Here is an 18487-nt window from a genome sequence, read left to right as displayed (position 1 = left end):
CATTCCTCTTTTCTGCCTCCCCCGCAAGGCTTCTTCCTCCAGAGTCAGCAGCCTGGAGCCTGGGGTCCTTCAGTTCACGGGGAAGTGGCTGTACCAGGAAGCTCTAGAAAACACTGATAAAGCAATCACAGGGATCCACTGAAAGGTTGTCCAGGACAGTAAGAGGAAGAGAAACAAAACCTAACCAGAACGTAGAGAAGAGAGTGCCTTGAAGATCAAGTGGCTGGTATTTGAGTGTCTAAGTTGGAAACATTTGAGTTTATAGCATTTATCTGCTTTTCCCAAAGTGGGTCTATTAACACCAGTCCCTAGTGGAGGCAGTGAACTACACTTTTCTAGTCTTTAATGATAATAACGATAAAGACGAAGTTTATATGCCAGGTTCTGAGTGAAATTATTCTCTCATTTTCTTATTTAATCTTCACCACATTATAAAGTAAGGACTGAGGTAATGTCCATTTTATAGATGAGGCAACATTGCTTAGAAAGGATGAATAATATAACTGGGACACACAGCTGAGAAGGAATGAGGATTTTGATCTGGATCTATCTCATCTTTCATGACTTTTGAGTCTCTCACACTTATTCCATTGCCAGAAACACACATTTTATATCAAGCTCTCCTTTTTGAAGAACTCTCTTTTCTGATTGGCATATTTCAGTTTTAAATAGCATGCCTTATATTTGTAAGCATTTTCTTTTAGAAATATCTCCATATATATATATATATTTTGTGTTTTCCCAGTTGTGATGAAAAAAGACTCCTATTTCAGTTTCAGCATGTCTGAAAATGCCTCTCCCAGCTCTGTGATGACCTCCTTTAATAAGCTGTCTAAAAGAGGTCTAGTTTTTTAATCTCAGTGAAATGGTGAGTAGTGACATCTAGGGCCTGAGACAATTCGGGAAATTAACATGTACAGCGTGCAGAGTTTTCTGATCATTTTCACATCGTGGCACTCAGAGAAAATCACACGTGTAATGATGTAAACAAATGAGGTTGCTCACACAGGGCACCTGGCCCACCCAGCTATTCCCAAGCCTGGGGGCCACTCAATGGTTCAGTGCACTTGTGACTCATATAAGACATGTAGGTAGTAGTTTCATTATAGAAAACATGAAGTCTTCAAAGGATGTGACTCTACTTTGTGAACAACCAGAGATTTGAAAAATGTGTTCTGTATGTGTAATATGAATTATAATGCATTCTGTTGTCATATATAACAAATTAAAATTGAAAAAAAAAAGAAAACATGAAGTCTTTAACATTGGACAGACCTGGTTTTATATTCTGATTCTACCACTTACTAATCATCTAGCTATGGACAAATCATTTGAACTTCTCTGAAGCTAAGTTTCTTTAGGTGTAAATGACAATAATAATATTTATCTTCTGGGATGATTGTAAAAATTAGAGATAATATAAGCTTAATGTCTCCTCAAAAATAAGTGTGCATATGCTTCATATAGGTATTGTATTTGTTTCTTAGGGTGTGTTAACTATATCAAGTTGTTAGCTATATGTAACTTCCATTTCTAACTTGTGTGTGTGTGTGTGTGTGTATGTGTGTGAGTGTGTGTTTGTGTGGTAATAGGGAACCCAGGGTCTCACACTTGCTAGGCAAGTGTTCTACCAATGAGCTATGTCTCCATCCCTTTAATGATATTTGTCAAGTATTGATATCAGCCCACTGACCTCTCTTCACTGGTAAAAATATTATTTTTACCTAAAAATTAGTTAAGGATTGTTTAGTACCAGAGCTGAAAAAGCTCCAGCAGATTTAGTTATCCCAAAGAAAGAACTTAGAGGACTCAGTGGAGAAGTTTGGACATTTTTTTTTACTTGTGAACTCCTCAGTGGTAGCAGACGTGACAATATGGAGGGCCACACCTCACCTACAAGAAGAGGGAATGTATACAGAATAGATTGTGTGTCTACCGCACAGGCAGATTTCTTCAGATATTTTATGAGTACATTCCTTTAGAACAAAGGACACTCTGCTTTGATCCCCACCTAAAGACTGGAGACAAGGGAAGTGACCAGTTTCCATTCTCCTTTTGCATATTACCACATTCTTGGAAGTCCTTCTTATCTTACCATCAGGAACAACAGGGCTTCCTAGGCACTGACTGGTGTTTACCCCAACAAGAGCTGAAGGGGGTTAGTGAATAAGATGGTGCCAGTCGTAAAAGCATGTGGCAGAGAGGGTGGGGCTGCTGAAAGTTTCTGAAGACCACAGAGCGTGAGAAGGTTTTACAATGTCACTTCCTTGAGTATTACAGCTGGCTTCCTGAAAGAGCATTTGGGAGAGAGGCCGTAGGAGAGGACCCCAAAACAGATCCCACAATTATCTCATGTTCTGAGGAAGTTAAGGGTAAACAAATGAGGATGATGACAGAAAACAAGAAAAAAAAATTATATTCATTAGACACCCATGATATAACAAGCACATTCATATTCTTCCTTCCTCCCCCTCTCTCTCTTCTCTCTCTCTCTCTGTACTGGTACTGGAGATCAAACCCAGAGCCTTACACATGCTAGGAAAGTACTCTACCATTGAGCTGCATCCCAGCCGACTCATATTCTTTTATTTTCTAAAAATCTTGAGTTCACTGATTCTCAACCAGGGGTAATTCCTCCCACACACAAACCCCCAGGAAACATTTGCCAACATCTTGAGTCATTTTTCTTTCTTAACAAGTGGGGGAAACCAGTGGCATCTAATGAGTAGAGACCAGAGATGCTGCTGAACATCCTACATATACAGGGCAGGTCATCACAACAAGAATTATTTGGTGCAAAGTGTCATTAACACTGAGGTTAAAAAACTCTGCTTGAATTGATAAGTACGATGATCTTCTTCTTCTTTTTTTTTTTTTTTTTAACAGATCCAGGACCTGAAGCTCTGAGAAGCTATCTGGCATTCTAACTTGGACTTACCATCAGCATGTTACAGTGGTGAGAACAGTGATGAGAGAAATGACCAGGATAAGGAACCAGGGCCCAAATTGGTACTCAGTAGATATGCATTGGGATGTTCATTAAATTAATAAATGAACAAATATAGGAGGGAAATAATGAGGATGAGTGTGGTCATCCTACCCCTACTCTCTTTCCACAATCCAAAAGTGACTCAGGAACTCTAACAGAGAAATATCAAATGATGGTTGGTGATCTCAAGACCCTATGGTCAGTTTGGGGAAGAGTCCAGATTTTAGTATCTGGATCTCCAAATGGAAGAGGCACCAGAATTTGCCTGTATATTCTTTTCAATTATCTTTTCTGAGGAGGATGGGGACTGAGGTTAAGAAGTTCTAAGCTGAGTTAGGGAGGCCATTTCCCTCTTTCTTTCAAAGGCCAGCTATTGCCCCAGAAAAAGGAAGTTGCTTCCCATTTTCTAAAATTTCGGTGACTTGAACTGATCCAGACTCATTCTGGGAAAGCCTGAATCTTCTGGGAGGGAACAGTTGAAAAGAAAGAGGGTGGAAGGGGAGGAGCCTAGGATTAAATAGACCGTTTCTTTTCACTTCCTCTTTTGAACTTCAGAATTGGTTTGTCCTCTGCTGGAATTTGCCAAACCTGGAGAGAAGCCTGTGCTGTTGGAACCAACTTATTCTAGGGGGTGATGGGAGTCTCCTTGTTCCTACCTCTTCTTGCCACTGGGAGTGACTGGGCTGACTCCAAGCCCTCACAGACTCTGGGCCCTATGCTGCTGTGGACAGCTGTGCTATTTCTGGGTGAGTCGGGGCTCACAGAAGGGAGACAAGAACAGGCATACCTGGGTTGGGACTGAGCTTGGATAGGGGATGATAGTGACATGGGAAGCGTGTTGGGAAAATCAGGTGCATGGAGGCAAGTAGATCAAACTCTAACAACCCTTAGAAAATCAAAGTTGGCAAGGCTCTTTTTTTTTTTTTTTTTTTCTGGTTGGTCTTTTTTTTTTTTTCCCTTAACTATCTTTTAGTCAAATTTCACTGGGTCCCTGGGCTCCCAATGCTCTGCCATCCTCAACATCAGAATCTGCCCAAGGAAATACAGTGACCTATACCTACCTGAGTGGCAAATGGATGGCCATAGTATTTCCCTTTAAATTTGTGTTTTACATTGGACTAAATCTTAAGCTAATGCTACCTTAGATGGGTGTGAAGGAAGCTCTAAGATACATTTTGTGGGGTGACAATGGCCACTCTCCTCACCTCTAAATGTGGCAAAAGCCCATTTTCTTAACACAAAAGGAGACCCCCTGGGCAGAAGCATAGGTGGATCTGGGTTATCCGGGGAACCAGGGCTCAGAGAATCCACAAAACTGGGCAATTCTGGAATCAGCAATTGTGGAATCAGAAACCACGCATGCCTCCTTTCACTGCATAGACCATGGTGCTGCATAGACCATGGTGTGGGTCCTACCTCTGATCAGTGAGAAAGCCAATGTGCTAAGCCAGGTGAGAAGATCATTTTCTGATCATGTTCTCAAGGTGTGGACCAGGGGACAGGAAGTGATGGTGCTAAGTGGTTGTAAGAGCCTAGGGGAAGCCCTAGGGACCCCTAATGGCAGAACTGTTTCCTCTAGCTCAATTCCTAGGGCTTCAACCCTAAACACATAAGGGCAGCTCCCCCAAGTTACTGCTATGACTGATAATGAAATCCAGTCAGCTCTAGGAGAGCTCAGCTCTCAATGCTGGAGGATATAAGACTGCAGGAGGCAGAGGTAAAGAGAAAGAATTTCCCCTTGAGTGGATTACAGTAGAATAGATGCAAGGTGAGCTCTGAATCCCCTCATTTATTATGTGGGAAGGCTGACCTAGAGAGGTGATGTGCTTCTGTTTTGTGCTAATAGTGCCAGTAACCTAGGCAGGACTCTTGGGAAAGATTTTTGGTGTTTTCTTCCATTTGCCTTTTGCTAAATCACTGAGTATCTACTCTTATCTTTTCCATTCTTTTCTGGTAATCCATGTTTAGGTCATCATCTCATCATTACTTGATGACATTTTTTTTTTTTTTTGTGGTGCTGGGGATTGAACCTAGGGCCTTGTGCATGTGAGGCAAGCACTCTGCCAACTGAGCTACATCTCCAGCACCACTTGATGACAATTTTATATCAACTTTTGTTGTGTCTTGATTGCTCCTGACTCCCCTCTCGTCCTTTCATGTTTTGTGATGAAGTCACAGCATCTTCAAGTACAGCTATGGCTGACTCACTGCACTCATACATGCCTTCAGTGTTGGTCCATTGCCTACTGGAAAAGCTCCGATTCTACCCTTCTTAACCATGTTCCTCATTGTGCCTCCAATAGATTCTCCTCTACAGTCAGGCAATGTGTGAATGTACTTCATTTATAACACCTTTGCTTCTGCTAATTCTGACTGCCTTGTTTAAACCTCATGTTAATTCTATGTGGCATGCAGTATTCTAGGACTTGGGGACTTATCAGTGAACATGATAAGACAGTTTTGCTGACCTAAAGTATAAGATCTTTCTCTTTCCTTTCCTATTTCTCTTGTTTACTTTTATATATAAACATATACGATTTATATAATTATATAATTTATATAATTTCATATTCTGTTAATTGGACATCTCTGAATGTTTGAGAGCTCAGAAACAAAATATATTAAAAGTCCAACTTGCCATCTTCCTCTTATAAATATTTGTATCCTTCTAATATTTATATGTGCATGAGCACAACCACCTTTTCCCTGGTCATCCACTTATGTCATCCACTTATATCATCTTATTAGGTGCCAACTTCTCTGTTCTTTCTCTGAGATCTGTACCCTCTTCTTTACTTCCTACTGTCAAACCAACTGAACAAATAAATATATGGAAAATACATGTGCATTTTATTGAGACAGAAAAGGGCAAGGGATTTGAGGGGATTTGCAATGAGATTATTATAATGATGAATCATCAAATCTAAGTTAGATGGGGGGAGATACAGGCAAGTGTGGGCTTAGGAATAGAGTGGTAGAGTAAATGTTTTGGGATCTTTGATGAGGTCAAGATGATTGTGGGAGCTGTACTTGAGCAGATGAAGTGGAAGGAGAGGAGGTCGTGACTGAAGCATGAGATATATGATTTTGTGATTTTTGAAATCAGTATGGCTTCTGGTGATGATGGTTTCTGGGTATAATGTGGGCAGGTGTGCTAAGTTGTATAATCATTCACTAGGGATGAGTAGGTCATGGAATAATGAAGTCGGATATTGGACAGGTCACCCATGTATGTGTATTTGGGATCACAATAATTGTCTTTTTCTTAACTAATCTCTTTCTACTTCCCGTGTTCCAATTCATCTGACACAGCACTTTGGGCTCCAATTTGAACATTCTGAGTGACTTTCCACTGTTCGCTGAACTAAAGAGCAAACATAAAAGTTAATTTATATTTATTTTAAACTTACTGTATGTCAAGTCTTATCTGGATTATCCTCTTATTTAATCCTTATAATAACCCTACGAAGTAGGTGACACTGTCATTATCTCCTTTACAAGCAAGGAAACTGAAAGTCATTTTGTTTAAGGTCACTTGGCAGTGGCAAAGTCAACATTTAAACTCTTTCTGTGCTTTGACCCATTGCCACATCTTTTGGCATTAGGAGCCCTCCAAAGTATGTTCCTACCTAGATTTTTAGCTTTGTTCCTCATTGTCAGAAGTGCTTTGGCTGAGATAAGAAATGAAGTAGAAATTGGCTTGGAATGTTCTAGAAATTTTGCCAATTACCTTCCAGTCCTTCCCATAGAATAATATCTCCTCTCTCTACATGTCAAAATCCTATCAATCCTTGAATGTACATGATTTTGAGCTCCTCTGTGGGATTCTCCTTCTTACCAACTCCAAATTCTGCCAAGTCTTAGGATCTTTTTCTCCTCTGAACCTCCATAGTATTTTATCCACACTCCTCCAATGTCATGAAGCAATATCTTTTACATTAAATTATACATATGCTTATCTCCACCATTAGACTGTTGGTTTCAGTGGGGGACAGGGACTTAAGATCTTTCAGGTGAACTTTAGGTGAACTCAGGATGAATTGTGGGACAGGAGGAATTCAATGCAATTTTGTTGATTAGCTTTGGATTGCAAAGGAACAGCACAGTGGGTCTAAATGTACATATTAGAGATGTAGTAACATCAGGACGAGCGTCTGGTTCTCCAAACTCCCAGGCCAACTCTCCACAGTGCCTGTTTCTGGTTCCTTGCTTCTGCTTCACTTACATTCCATGTGTTTGTCCCTGAAAGTACACACATATTTTGAAAGCCTCTTGACTTTCTCTCAGTCCAAATACAAGAGGAAACCCCCCTGAAACAGATGGACACATAAACATGCCCTACACCGGCATAGGCATTGGGCTCTAATTCATCTAAGGACCCTGCTTTGCTGCTTCACTCAATGATGGTGCCCACAAATCCACTTCCATTCAGTTTTCCTGGCCCTTCCTGGCCCCTAATTTGCCTCCAATTGGGAAGTTCTTTCCCTAACCCAGTGTCATTCCACATGCCTGCACATGAAAACACAGATCTGGTGTCCTTTTGCACACTCTTCCTCCTTTCAGATTTGCCTATTGGCAAGAATCTGGAAGGTTTAATTATCAAGCAGCAGAAATGCAAAATAAAAATAGTAGGACAGAATGCAATTGTTAAAAATGACAACATAGACTTAGCATGGTGGTGCATGTCTATAATTTCAGCTTCAGGGGAGGTTGAGACAGGAGGATCACAAGTTTTAGGCCAGCCTGGGCAACTTAATGAGACTCTGCCTCAAAATAAAATAAAAAGGACTGGGAGTGCAGTTCAATAGCACCAGTGGTAAAGCACTTGCCTACCATCTACCATGTTCAATCTCTAGTACTACCAAAAAAAAAAAAAAAGAAGAAGAAGAAGAAGAAGAAGAAATCAATATGAAGACAGATTTTATAAATTTAGTGGATTTTATATTGCTCAGTGAAAAATTAGGTAAGAGAATACTTTTTAAATAGTTTATTTTCTCATTTGCTATTTATGTATGTCTGTATGTAAACATATGTGTATGTTTTCATGGGGAAAATTCCACAGGGTATACTGCCAAGGTAATAATATTTTTATCATGCCTATTTTCCATTTTTCTACAATGATCATGGACAATATGTAATCTCTATACACTCCTTGGCAAAAGAACAGATAGACTGGCAAAATCATTTACACAGGAGCATAAATCAGATGCAAAGTCCAACAGGGAACTTTCCAGAGGCATTTTTACTTTGTTTTATTTTAAAAATTTATTTATTTATATTTTGCACTATTGAGGATTGAACACAGTGAAGGCTGCACCACTGAGCTACACTCCCACTCCTTTTTCTTCTTTATTTTAAGAAAGGATCTTGCTAAGTTGATGAGGGTGGCTTCCAACTTGTGATCTTCCTACCTGGGATTACTGTTGTATTTTTATTTTAATCAGCCAAGTGTTAAGCCAAACAATGATGTAAAAATAAATAAATAAATAAGACAGTGTTAAGTGTTAAGCCAAACAATGATGTAAAAATAAATAAATAAATAAGACAGTGATTTGTATCTCCTTCCTTCCTTCCTTCCTTCCTTCCTTCCTTCCTTCCTTCCTTCTTTTCTTTCTGTTATTGGGGAGGGAGCTCTCAGTACTTTTGAAAATGCATCTAGGGATATGTGGGCTAAGGATTGGACTAAGGGTGAAAGAACTCCGGGCAGGCTGTTCATTGTGGGGATTCAGGTCCTGGTTGATCTTTGCTTTCTTTCTTACAGCTCCTGTTGCTGGGATACCTGGTAAGTACTCTACCTACATTTTCTCCCTGCCCCAATGTTCTATCTGGAGGCACTCTGAATAGACCAACAACCAACTTCCATACCAGGTCAGATCCAGAAAGGGTCATGGCTCCCAGAGATGCCCTGTCCCTGCTTCTTCTCTCCAAGGAGGAAGGGGGTGGGTGCTTCAACCCTTCTGGTTCTATTACTGTGAGATGTTACAAACATTGTCACAGAAGATATAAATTTTATCCTCTCTCAACTAAAAAACAAAAGAAAACAAAAAAATCAAGAATTTCTTAAAAGTTGATCTTGAAGAAGTAGAGTAGAATTGTAGTTACTTCCCAGAACCTGGGAAGGATAAGGGAGGGGGTAGAACGGAGAGAGGATATTTAATGGGTACTGAGATACAGTTAGAAAGTATGGTTAGATAGGAGAAATAATTTCTAGGGTTTCATAACACAGAAAGGAAACTATGGTTAGCGATGGTTAGCTGTGTATTTCAAAATAGCTAGTTGAAAGGATTTTGAATGTTTCCAACACAAAGAAATGATGAATGTTTGAAGTGATGGATATGTCAATTACTCTGATCTGATCATTACCCATTGTATATATGTATTAAAGTATCACATGTACTCCATAAATATGTGTAGTTATTATGCATTATATCAAAATATGATTTTTCTTTTAAAAACCTCATTAGAAAACAAGTTTCCTCTCTCCAAATAAAATTCAAGGACATACAGAATAATATGATATGCATAGATTGCCCCATGTTGTTAAATTCTTTACTTTGAGTAGATCTGAGGGCTTCAAGGCCTGTTCTCTTGACAGAGAGAGCTTTGTCGGAGTGACCTCTGCCAGGTAATTCTTCATCTGTACATTCAACCTCCTCCCACCCTCAGGACTGACCCTCTAGCTTTTCTTCCTCTCTTTATTCTTCTGAGATCACAGAAACTCCTGTATGCTTGAGTATGGGACCTGGCCATTCTGACCTCCTATTTAAGGATAAGGAATGACATCAGACTGCAACAGAAACCTGATCTCTAACGCTTATGTCTGACATCTCCACTTGCCAGATGTCCCCTCTTGTCTAGACGAAGCTTTGGAAAAAATTTATCACTAGTGTCCAAATGTGCCTCAGTTTATAGGGGAGCAAAGTGAATATCCAGAGAGATAAAGATAGATAGTTAGGTAGATAGATAGAACAATTCTTGGCATGTTATTTATTTTTAGGGTATTTACCTTGCCTGCTTCTCTTCTTTTCCATGCCCCCCCTCTTTTTGTTTTTTGGTATAGGGATTATACTCAGGGGTGCTCTACCTCTAAGCTACATCCCCAGCCCTTTTAATATTTTACTTTATTTTGAGACAAGGTCTTGCTAAGTTGCCCAGGTTGGCCTCAAGTTTGTGATCCTCCTGCTTTAGCTTCCTAAGTAGGTGGGATTGCAGACATGTTCCACCACAACTGGCTTCCCTTTTTCCTCTTGCCCTCTCCTTCTGAGAATCAGTTGAGTGCCCTGAGAGTTCCCTGGGCCCCTGGTGGTGGGTTGTATGAGTAATAAGAATTGCCTTCAGTTGCCAAAGCCTCCTAGGCCTGATTCTACTCTTGGTGCCCCCAATAGGAATAAAGATACTTCTTTGGGATTCAGAGTCTGCTTAGGCCTTTGGGGTTCCCTTTGCTCAAACTGTCTCCTCTCTCTGCCCCTCCATAGATCTCCCGAAGGCTGTGGTGAAACTTGAGCCCCCATGGATCCAGGTGCTGCAGGAAGACACTGTGACACTGAAATGTCAAGGGACCCGCAATCCTGAGAACCACTCTACTCAGTGGTTCCACAATGGGAGCCTCATCTCAGGCCAGACTCAGCCCAGCTACAAGTTTAAGGCCAAGAACAATAACAGTGGGGAGTACCGGTGTCAAATGGACCAGACAAGCCTCAGTGACCCCGTGCATCTGGATGTATTTTCTGGTCAGTAGAGGAAGTTCAGGGAGGGGCCTTGGAGAGATTGAATCTGCTTACACTGCAGAGGTTTGTGGAAAAGGGAGGTGGTCTGTTTACTGGGAAACATCGACGTGAGGTGCTTGTTTGCCCAGTCATTTCCCTTTTCACCCACCTTTTTACTTCGTATGTCGGGTGGAGGTCCAAATTCCTAAGAAATTTCTCAGCGTATATGAATGATTAATTTTTGCAATAGTCCTGATTGAGCAAGAGGGTGCCAAAAGCCACAGACACACAGCTGAGTGTGAGAGAAGCAGAAGGAAGTCCCTTCATCACAAAAACCCTTCCATTTTTTATGGTAGAGCAAAAATAAATTAGAAAGCAAGCAAGCAAGCAAACAACAACAACAACAATAACACAGACTATGATTGAATCCTGACCCTGGAAACTACTAGCCATATAAATCTGATGAATTCATCTAATGCTTAAGTTTTAGTTTCCTCATCTGAACAATGTGTATACTAATGCCTCACCTGTCATATTCTGGAGAGAATTATCATTTCCCTGATCTCTGTACCTCTCATAGTGCTGGGTGCCCTGCGTCTCCTTCCATCTGTGTATTTCCAGTACCTGAGATAGGGCAGGACTTAATAAATGTTTGCTGAACAGATCAATGACAAAATCGTAGGCTCTCTATAAAGAGCCACTATGTGATCACAACATCTATTGCTAGCCAGGCATGGTGGCACTTGCCTGTAATCCCAGCAACTCTGGAGGCTGAGGCAATAGGTTCACAAGTTTGAGGCCAGCCTGGGAAACTTAGTAAGACTCTGTCTCAAAATAAAATATAAAAAGGGCTGGGTGTAGCTCAGTGGTAGAGCACTCTTGGGTTTAATCTCCAGTACCACAAAAGCAAACAAACAATGACTATTGTTACTGCTACTCTTCATTAGGCACTTCCCATTACCTTATTCCCAAATATCCTCAAAAAATGTACAGCAAGGTCATAATTCACCTGTGATATTGCCTTCAGAGATCCTATTGAACTGAGGCTCTACATTTATTAATATTTATCAAGTAAAGTGACATTCGTTGGAGGTTTAAGGATTTCTGCTATTTCTGAAACATGGATCTGCTGCATTGTCCTCAAATGTCCTTTTCTCAGTCAGACTGAGTTCCTCCCTTCCTCCTCTAGGGAAGGGACTATAAATCCAAGTCTCTTGTGTCCTTGACAGGAGAACATTGCAGCTGCCTTCTCCCAGGAAAGAACAGAGAAGATGAGTGTTTTCAGAATACTGGCTGTGTACGAGAAACTGTTAGATGCATAGTGTTATAATGCCTGTTTGCACAGATGAGGAAACTGAGGCCCAGAAGAGTTAAAAATTTCCCAAGAATCCAGAGCTCATAAATGAATGAATCCAAAATTAGAGATTAAACTGCCTGGTTCCAAACTTAAGCCCTTCCCTCTGCACATCATATCCCACCAGTAGTGATGGTCTGAGTCTCAGAGTTGAGCCATGACATCCTGGGTCCTGTTGTCCTTTTGTGTTTTTTCAGACTGGCTGCTGCTCCAGACCTCTCAACTGGTGTTCCAGGAGGGGGACACCATTGTTTTGAGGTGCCACAGCTGGAAGAACAACCCTCTGAACAAGATCACGTTCTACCAGAATGGAAATTCCAAGCAGTTTTCCCATTTCAATGTCAACTTCTCCATCCCGTCAGCAAACCACAGTCACAGTGGTGATTACTACTGCAAAGGAAGTATAGGGAGGACGCCCTACTCATCAAAATCTGTGACCATCACTGTCCAAAGTATGGGAACTCTGTTAAAATGTAGGGAAGGGTTGCAAGGGGTTAGGTTAAAGTCATATAGGCCACTTGGAGATCTGAGAAATGCTATGGTAGCAAAGTTGGGTGCTGAGACAAAGGAGAGAGTTGTAGAGGCCTTGTTGAAACCGGTGGGAAGGAGTAGGAGCCAGAGCTAAGAGCCCCCAGTTCCTGGGTGATAAGTGACAAGGCTGTCGTCCCACTTTGAAACATAGGTACCCTACTGAGAATAGTAGTGAAATAGAGCTCTCTCATTGGTACAGAGGTTCCTTAAACTCCTGGAAATTGCTAAGAGCTGAAGTTCACCTCGATTTTTCTCATGTCCCATGTTTTGACCATTTCCTCTTGAAGGCCTGGCATGTTCTGGACAGTAGGAGGCTTCATGCCCACCATCCCCACTGCCCCTGAGCACTGTCCCTCTCCTCTTAGACACTCACTAGTATACCTTTATTAGTTTGGTGGAGAAACTTGAATAAGGGGAAGACCCAAGTTCAGCCATAAAAACTCTGGGCAGATGAGGTTGTGGGGTGAAGTTTTACACCTGTGGATGACTTAGTCAAAGAAGAGCTTCAGGTGACAGGCACTGGACCATCCTGCTGGAGGAGGGTGAGAGGGTGGTAGTAAGAACAGGGAGCATATTCTCAGATCTGTTTTCCCTAGGGCTCAAGTCGACCCACCCTTTACTGGAAATGATCATTGTGCCTGTGGTTATCGGGATTGTTGTAGTAGCCATTGTGGCTATTGTAGTAGTCACGATCTACCTCAAGCGAAAGCGGACTTCAGGTTTGTGGTTTTCCTTGACTTTTGTTATTAGTTCCTGCTTAGAAGAGGCCCTAACCCTAGATATTGCTGGAACCCCTATATTTGAACTAGCAAATCCTTAACATTCAGATCTAGCTCTATTTTATTCATTCATTCATTTATTAATTTATCCATTCAGCAAGGCTCAAAAGAACTTGTTTTTGTGTCAAGCACTGTGTTAGACACTGTAGATGATGCCAAGATAAAGAAGTCTAGTTCCTGATTTCAGGAGTACTCAGCAGTGTGGGGAAAACAGAAGTACAAATAAATAATCTATAGTGATGTAAATGGGGGCACCTAGAAGTTCATTTTGGCTCACAGTTTTAGAGGTTTCAGTCTATGATCAGTTGGCTCTATTGCTTTGGGCCTGTGACAAGGCAGCACATCACAGTAGGAACATCTCGTGGTCAGAAAGCAAGAAGCAAGGAAGAGACTGGGAATATGTGTCTATAGCAAATCAAAGGCACACCCCCAGTGAACTGTAGACCTCCCACTAGGCCCACCTCTGAAAGGTTCCACCACCTCCCAGTACCATTGTTCTAGAGACCAAAGGTTTAACACAAGGGTCTTTGGGAGACACTCAAGATTCAAACTATAGCAGCCAGCTCATTCTGGAGCAGTTAGAGAAGTTCTCATGGGGAGACACTATATTGTAGTGATTGAGGTACAGACTGGGACCAGACTACATGGATTCAAATTTTAGCTCACAGCTAGCTCAGCAGCAATATGACCTTGGGTAAATTGCTCAACTTTTCTGTTCCTCGGTTTCCTTATCTGGAAAATGGGGATACTAATAGGACCCACCTCATGGGATTATTTTGACAATGAATAAGGATTAAGCTCTCATAACAATGCCTAATAGAGAGTAGAAGGCACATATATATGAGCAATTACCACAGTGGAGGAGGTGATGTTTGGCGTAGCAATTGGCTAGGCAAAGAGGCCTAGAAGAACGTTCCTGGCACAGAGGCCAAGATATAGAAATGGGGAATTTTGTGGCTAGGATAGTGGTCAAGGAAAGAGAAAAGGGTGCTGCAGGCCACTGAGAAAGAGAAAATAATACTACTAATATCTCACAAAACACTTTGCAATTCATTCATAGCAGGATCCCAGTTACTGACAATAAATAAGTATGGAGGTACTGAGATACCGAGAAAAAGAGAAATGCTTTTAAAAGGCAGAGTAAGCCAAAGGAAGACAGTCCTAGGAATCCCCATGGGATTGTTGGCCTAAAAGGCTCCCTGACTAGCCTTTACAAGCCAGAGTGGTTCCTGGGCAGGGCAGCTGGGAGTAGGTAGGAGAGGAGGCATGTGAGGGATGGGTCATGTTGGTTCTAACCGAATCCTCCCCTGGTCCTTGGTCCTGAGAACTAAAGCCCCACCTCATAATCCTACTAACCTCCTATGTGCCCCTCCTAGCTCTCTCAGGAAACCCTGAGCACAGGGAAATGGGAGACACCCTCCCTGAGGAACTAGGTGAGTACAGCATTCCCTCTGGGGGCTCAGTGATGTTCCACCCAGGGCTGCCAGATGGATCGGAGCCAGCAACCAGTGGCTTATGTAAGTTCAGCCTAAGCACAGGAGATGGAGGGGGCAGGGGGAAGAGGGCAGGGGCTCAAATCCCTTGGCCAGTTCTGAGTCTAACTCCTGGGCCCAAAGAGGTTTCACTGGAGAAGAGAAAAGGAACATCTGTCTTAGATAGGGAAGGGAGGGCTGCATTCAAATTTCTGGAAATAGGAATCTGGGAAAATGTGCAGAGCAGGAAGTCAGAGATATTTGGGTCTTCTTGTGACTTGGCAAAGTTGACAAAGAATAGGGGTAAGAAGGTGTAAGATGAAGACCAATAGGATTAAGGAAGTAGGGGTCTAAGAGGAAAGGAGGGGGAAGATTTGGGGAAAATGCTTAGATTTGTGAGAAATATGTAAGTATGGTAAAACTCAGCTCTTAGTGGAAAGTTAAGAGGAGATTTGGGCTTCAGAAAATTCTGAGGGAACGAGAGCCATTAGTGGGGTTTTATTTTGTGGGCAGTGGTTGATTCTGATGTCCACTTGGGTCAGTTTATTAAATATTGGCCTGGTTCTGTCATCATCATACAATACAATATTGAGCACGTCACTCCTCCTGATGGAGTTCAGTCACCTCACTGAGAAAGGAAGTGGGTTGGTCTGGGTGACCTCTGGGCCCTTATAGGTCTGACATTTTGAGAGCCAGTAATCATCCAACCTCTGGCCCAGGTGGAGGTATGTAAAATGAGTAATATTCCAGGAGATTTCCTGAATGTGGTTAAAATCAGAGCACAAAGGAGGATGGAACTTTCACTGCAGCTTCCATGACAGCAAAAACAGGCAGGAAGAAAAGGCCCTTGAAGATTTCACCTCAGATGGCTGGAGTATGACTCAGAGCAGAGCCAACAGATTTGAGAGCTTGAGCAATCTGTTACTCATTTAGCTGCACTTTGAGTAGGGTCTGCGTGTCTCTTGGCCAGGCCACGTGGGATGTGGGCCTGAGTCCACATCTGGGGCCAAACCAGATGTAGAAAAAAAGTCCAAACACAGCTGGATTCACCACTTTATTGTTTGATTTTTGTCTACTCTGGCATAAATATTTCACGAGGCATCTATGCAGCCAAGCGCTGGAACTGATGGTTTCCAGAAAGGGATAGTAAGTTGCTGGGATTGTTGAGGAATGTAATAGAAGGAGAATTCCGAAAGTGGTTTGTTCCAGAATTTGGAACATAGCAAATAAGGGCTCTTTGTGTCCAGGGGGTGCGTGAAGAGACTAGAGACATTGTCTCAGGCTCCTCCCCAACTTCCAGGGAAATGATGATTTATAGATTACTGAGGCTGCTTTTTGAAAGGAAAGTGACCACAACACTCGCAGCGACCAAGAGATCTTTATTGAGGCGATGTCTGATAAACAGAGAAGGAAGGAGAGAGAGAGAGAGAGAGAGAGAGAGAGAGAGAGAGAGAGAGAGAGAGAGAGAGAGAGAGAACGAGTGCGAGCAGGGAAAGCGAGAGCGGGAAAGAGAGAAGAGAGAGAGGAAGCGAGAGTGAGAGTATGGGGGGGTGCACAGCAGGAGAGAGTTTTTATAGTCAAAATCTAGTGGGGTCTCTGGGTCAGCATGCTGCCTTGTTGGCGTACAGTGATTGGATCTCACAGTAATTGCTAAGGGTGTCATCTTCTGCCCTCAGGCAGACCAGGCAGGGGCCAGATGTGGGTTTCGTTCCACCAGAAGGGTGGGGGTTGAGCGTTCAGCCTTGAGGCAAACAAGTGATAAGGAACAGATGAGTGAGGGTCCAGTGTTCAGCCCACCCTGCAGCTAAAATTTATTTATTAAATATCCAAATTCCCACATGTTTTTGCTCTAATTTCACTTTTCCAGTGTGAAAGTGTTAGGTGGGAATTTGGATATTTATCAGACAAAGTTCTGTCCCTGCCCCTTTCCTGCCTTTTCTTCATGACTTTTTGTGGTACTGGGGATTGGACATAGGGGTGCTCTACCAATGAACCTCATCCCCAGTCTTTTTTATGTTTTGAGATAAGGTCTCACTAAGTTGCCCAGGCTGGCCTTTAACTTGCAATACTCCTGCCTCAAAGTCCCCAGCTGCTGGGACCACAGGAGTGTGCCGCATGCCTACTGCTTGCTTTTCCTTCCTTCCTTTCCCCCTTTCTCAATTCTTGCCTTCCTATCTTCTTTCTCCATTTCCCTTCCTCCATCCTTTTTTTTTCTGTCTTTTGAGTCTTTTTTCTGTCTTCTTTCCTTTCTTCTCTGACTTCTTTCCTTTTTTTTTCTCCCCTCCTCTTTCTTCCTCACTTTTTCTTTTCTTTTTGAAGCAAAGTCCCCAAAGAAGAGGTACTGCATTTGGCCAATGTAGAAATGGCTTTGGTGTTCCCTCTTTGAAGCCTGTGGCCCTCAAAAATCTGGACTTCATTTTACCCTGAGACTGAACACCCCTCTCCTCTTCCCCAATATCTCAGATCCCCAAATCTGCCTGATTTGCTTCTAGGAAAGTTCAGCAATTCTCTAAAAAGAATGTGGTGCAAAGACTGCTGCTTTCCTTTGCCAGCGTGGACAGTGGGGACCTCTGAGACTGGGATGCTCCAGGGTGGGTGAATGAAGCTTGGTGTACAGGCCTGAGTTGGGGTCAGCAGTCCTTGACTCAAGTCTGGTTTGGGGTTTGCTTTTGTAGCCTTGGCAGCTGCACAAACAAGCCCTCTTCTCCAGCAGTGCGTGGGCTAATTTGTCTTCTTTTTGCCCACAGCCAATGTCATTGACTCTGAGGATGCTGCCAAAACTGGAGTGAGTAACCCCTGCCACCTCCTTTTCCTTCTGTCTCTTCCCTCTCCCCTGCTGTCTCTTCTGTTGTTGTTTGTCCCATGACCTCTTCTCGGTGTGGATCTCCACTGCGTGTTTCTGCTTTTCCTAGGCTGAGAACACAATCACTTATTCACTTCTCATGCACCCGGAAGCTCCAGAGGAAGAGCCAGATTATCAGAACCGCATTTAGTCTCCATTGTCTTACCCCTGGTATTTCTGGAAGAGATTCAAAAGAAGCAAGGATCTGGTGTCTACTGGCCTAAATCCCCCCTGGAGAGGTGGAGGGAATTCTGCAGGAGGACTATTCCAGAGTTACCTCTGGGAGTCCTCAAGTTTTCTATATTAAAACCAACAGAAAATATGGTCCCCAATGGCTGGCTGTACTGAATCCATCTGTGTCTCAGCACTTCCCAACATGAAGACTCTTGGGTTATACGTCCACACAGCCACAATATCACTAATAAAATTACTGTCACTAAGAGATAGTAGCAACATGGAAAACGCTTATGTTACAGGTTACATGAGAATGCTTAAATAAGTATGTATGACATCAGAAATGATAAAAGAGACCAACATATACCAAGATATTAAAAGGGATTATTTTAGGGTGATGGAATTATCAGTGATTTTAATTTTCATTCTTATTTCTCTGTTGAGATCACGTATTACTTTTATAGAGAAATATTATGAAAACAATGTTGCTTACTTTTTCAAGGCTACATTGGTGGGAGTGTAGACTGAGCTCCCTGGGGTCCATTTCTCTTCAATGATAAGAATCTGGGGAAGATAGAAATGGGTAGGATGTGGGAGACAATGTGGATTCGGAATGTTAAAACTGACCTTTTATCTGCTC

At 42.3% G+C, this 18487-nt stretch overlaps 1 protein-coding gene across 2 annotated transcripts; it reads left to right on the top strand.

Annotated features, from left to right (window-relative positions):
• The first annotated feature begins 3525 nt into the window (after positions 1-3525).
• On the top strand, positions 3526-18005 carry LOC101956154 (low affinity immunoglobulin gamma Fc region receptor II-b). Of its 2 annotated transcripts, XM_040287308.2 has the most exons (8): positions 3526-3735; positions 8751-8771; positions 10465-10719; positions 12247-12501; positions 13177-13299; positions 14736-14876; positions 17579-17616; positions 17744-18005. In XM_040287308.2, exons 1-8 carry the CDS (start codon positions 3624-3626, stop codon positions 17822-17824), a joined length of 1026 nt encoding a protein of 341 aa, XP_040143242.2. In that variant the 5' UTR covers positions 3526-3623; the 3' UTR covers positions 17825-18005. The 2 variants fall into 2 exon arrangements, with proteins under 2 accessions (XP_040143242.2, XP_005342604.2); XM_005342547.4 differs by lacking the exon at positions 14736-14876.
• The last annotated feature ends 482 nt before the right edge of the window (positions 18006-18487 follow it).

The sequence above is a fragment of the Ictidomys tridecemlineatus genome, chromosome 11 (assembly GCF_052094955.1).
Source record: "Ictidomys tridecemlineatus isolate mIctTri1 chromosome 11, mIctTri1.hap1, whole genome shotgun sequence".
Lineage (NCBI taxonomy): Eukaryota > Metazoa > Chordata > Mammalia > Rodentia > Sciuridae > Ictidomys > Ictidomys tridecemlineatus.
Note: the sequence above shows the minus strand (reverse complement) of the source record. Positions and strands in the feature narration are given on the sequence as shown.

Bases quoted from the DNA above. Each gene is read 5' to 3' on its own strand.
- LOC101956154 (XM_040287308.2), top strand. From the start codon at position 3,624: ATGGGAGTCTCCTTGTTCCTACCTCTTCTTGCCACTGGGAGTGACTGG. The intron at 12,502-13,176 runs GTATGGGAACTC...TGTTTTCCCTAG, and splicing joins TGTGACCATCACTGTCCAAA to GGCTCAAGTCGACCCACCCT. The intron at 17,617-17,743 runs GTGAGTAACCCC...TGCTTTTCCTAG, and splicing joins AGGATGCTGCCAAAACTGGA to GCTGAGAACACAATCACTTA.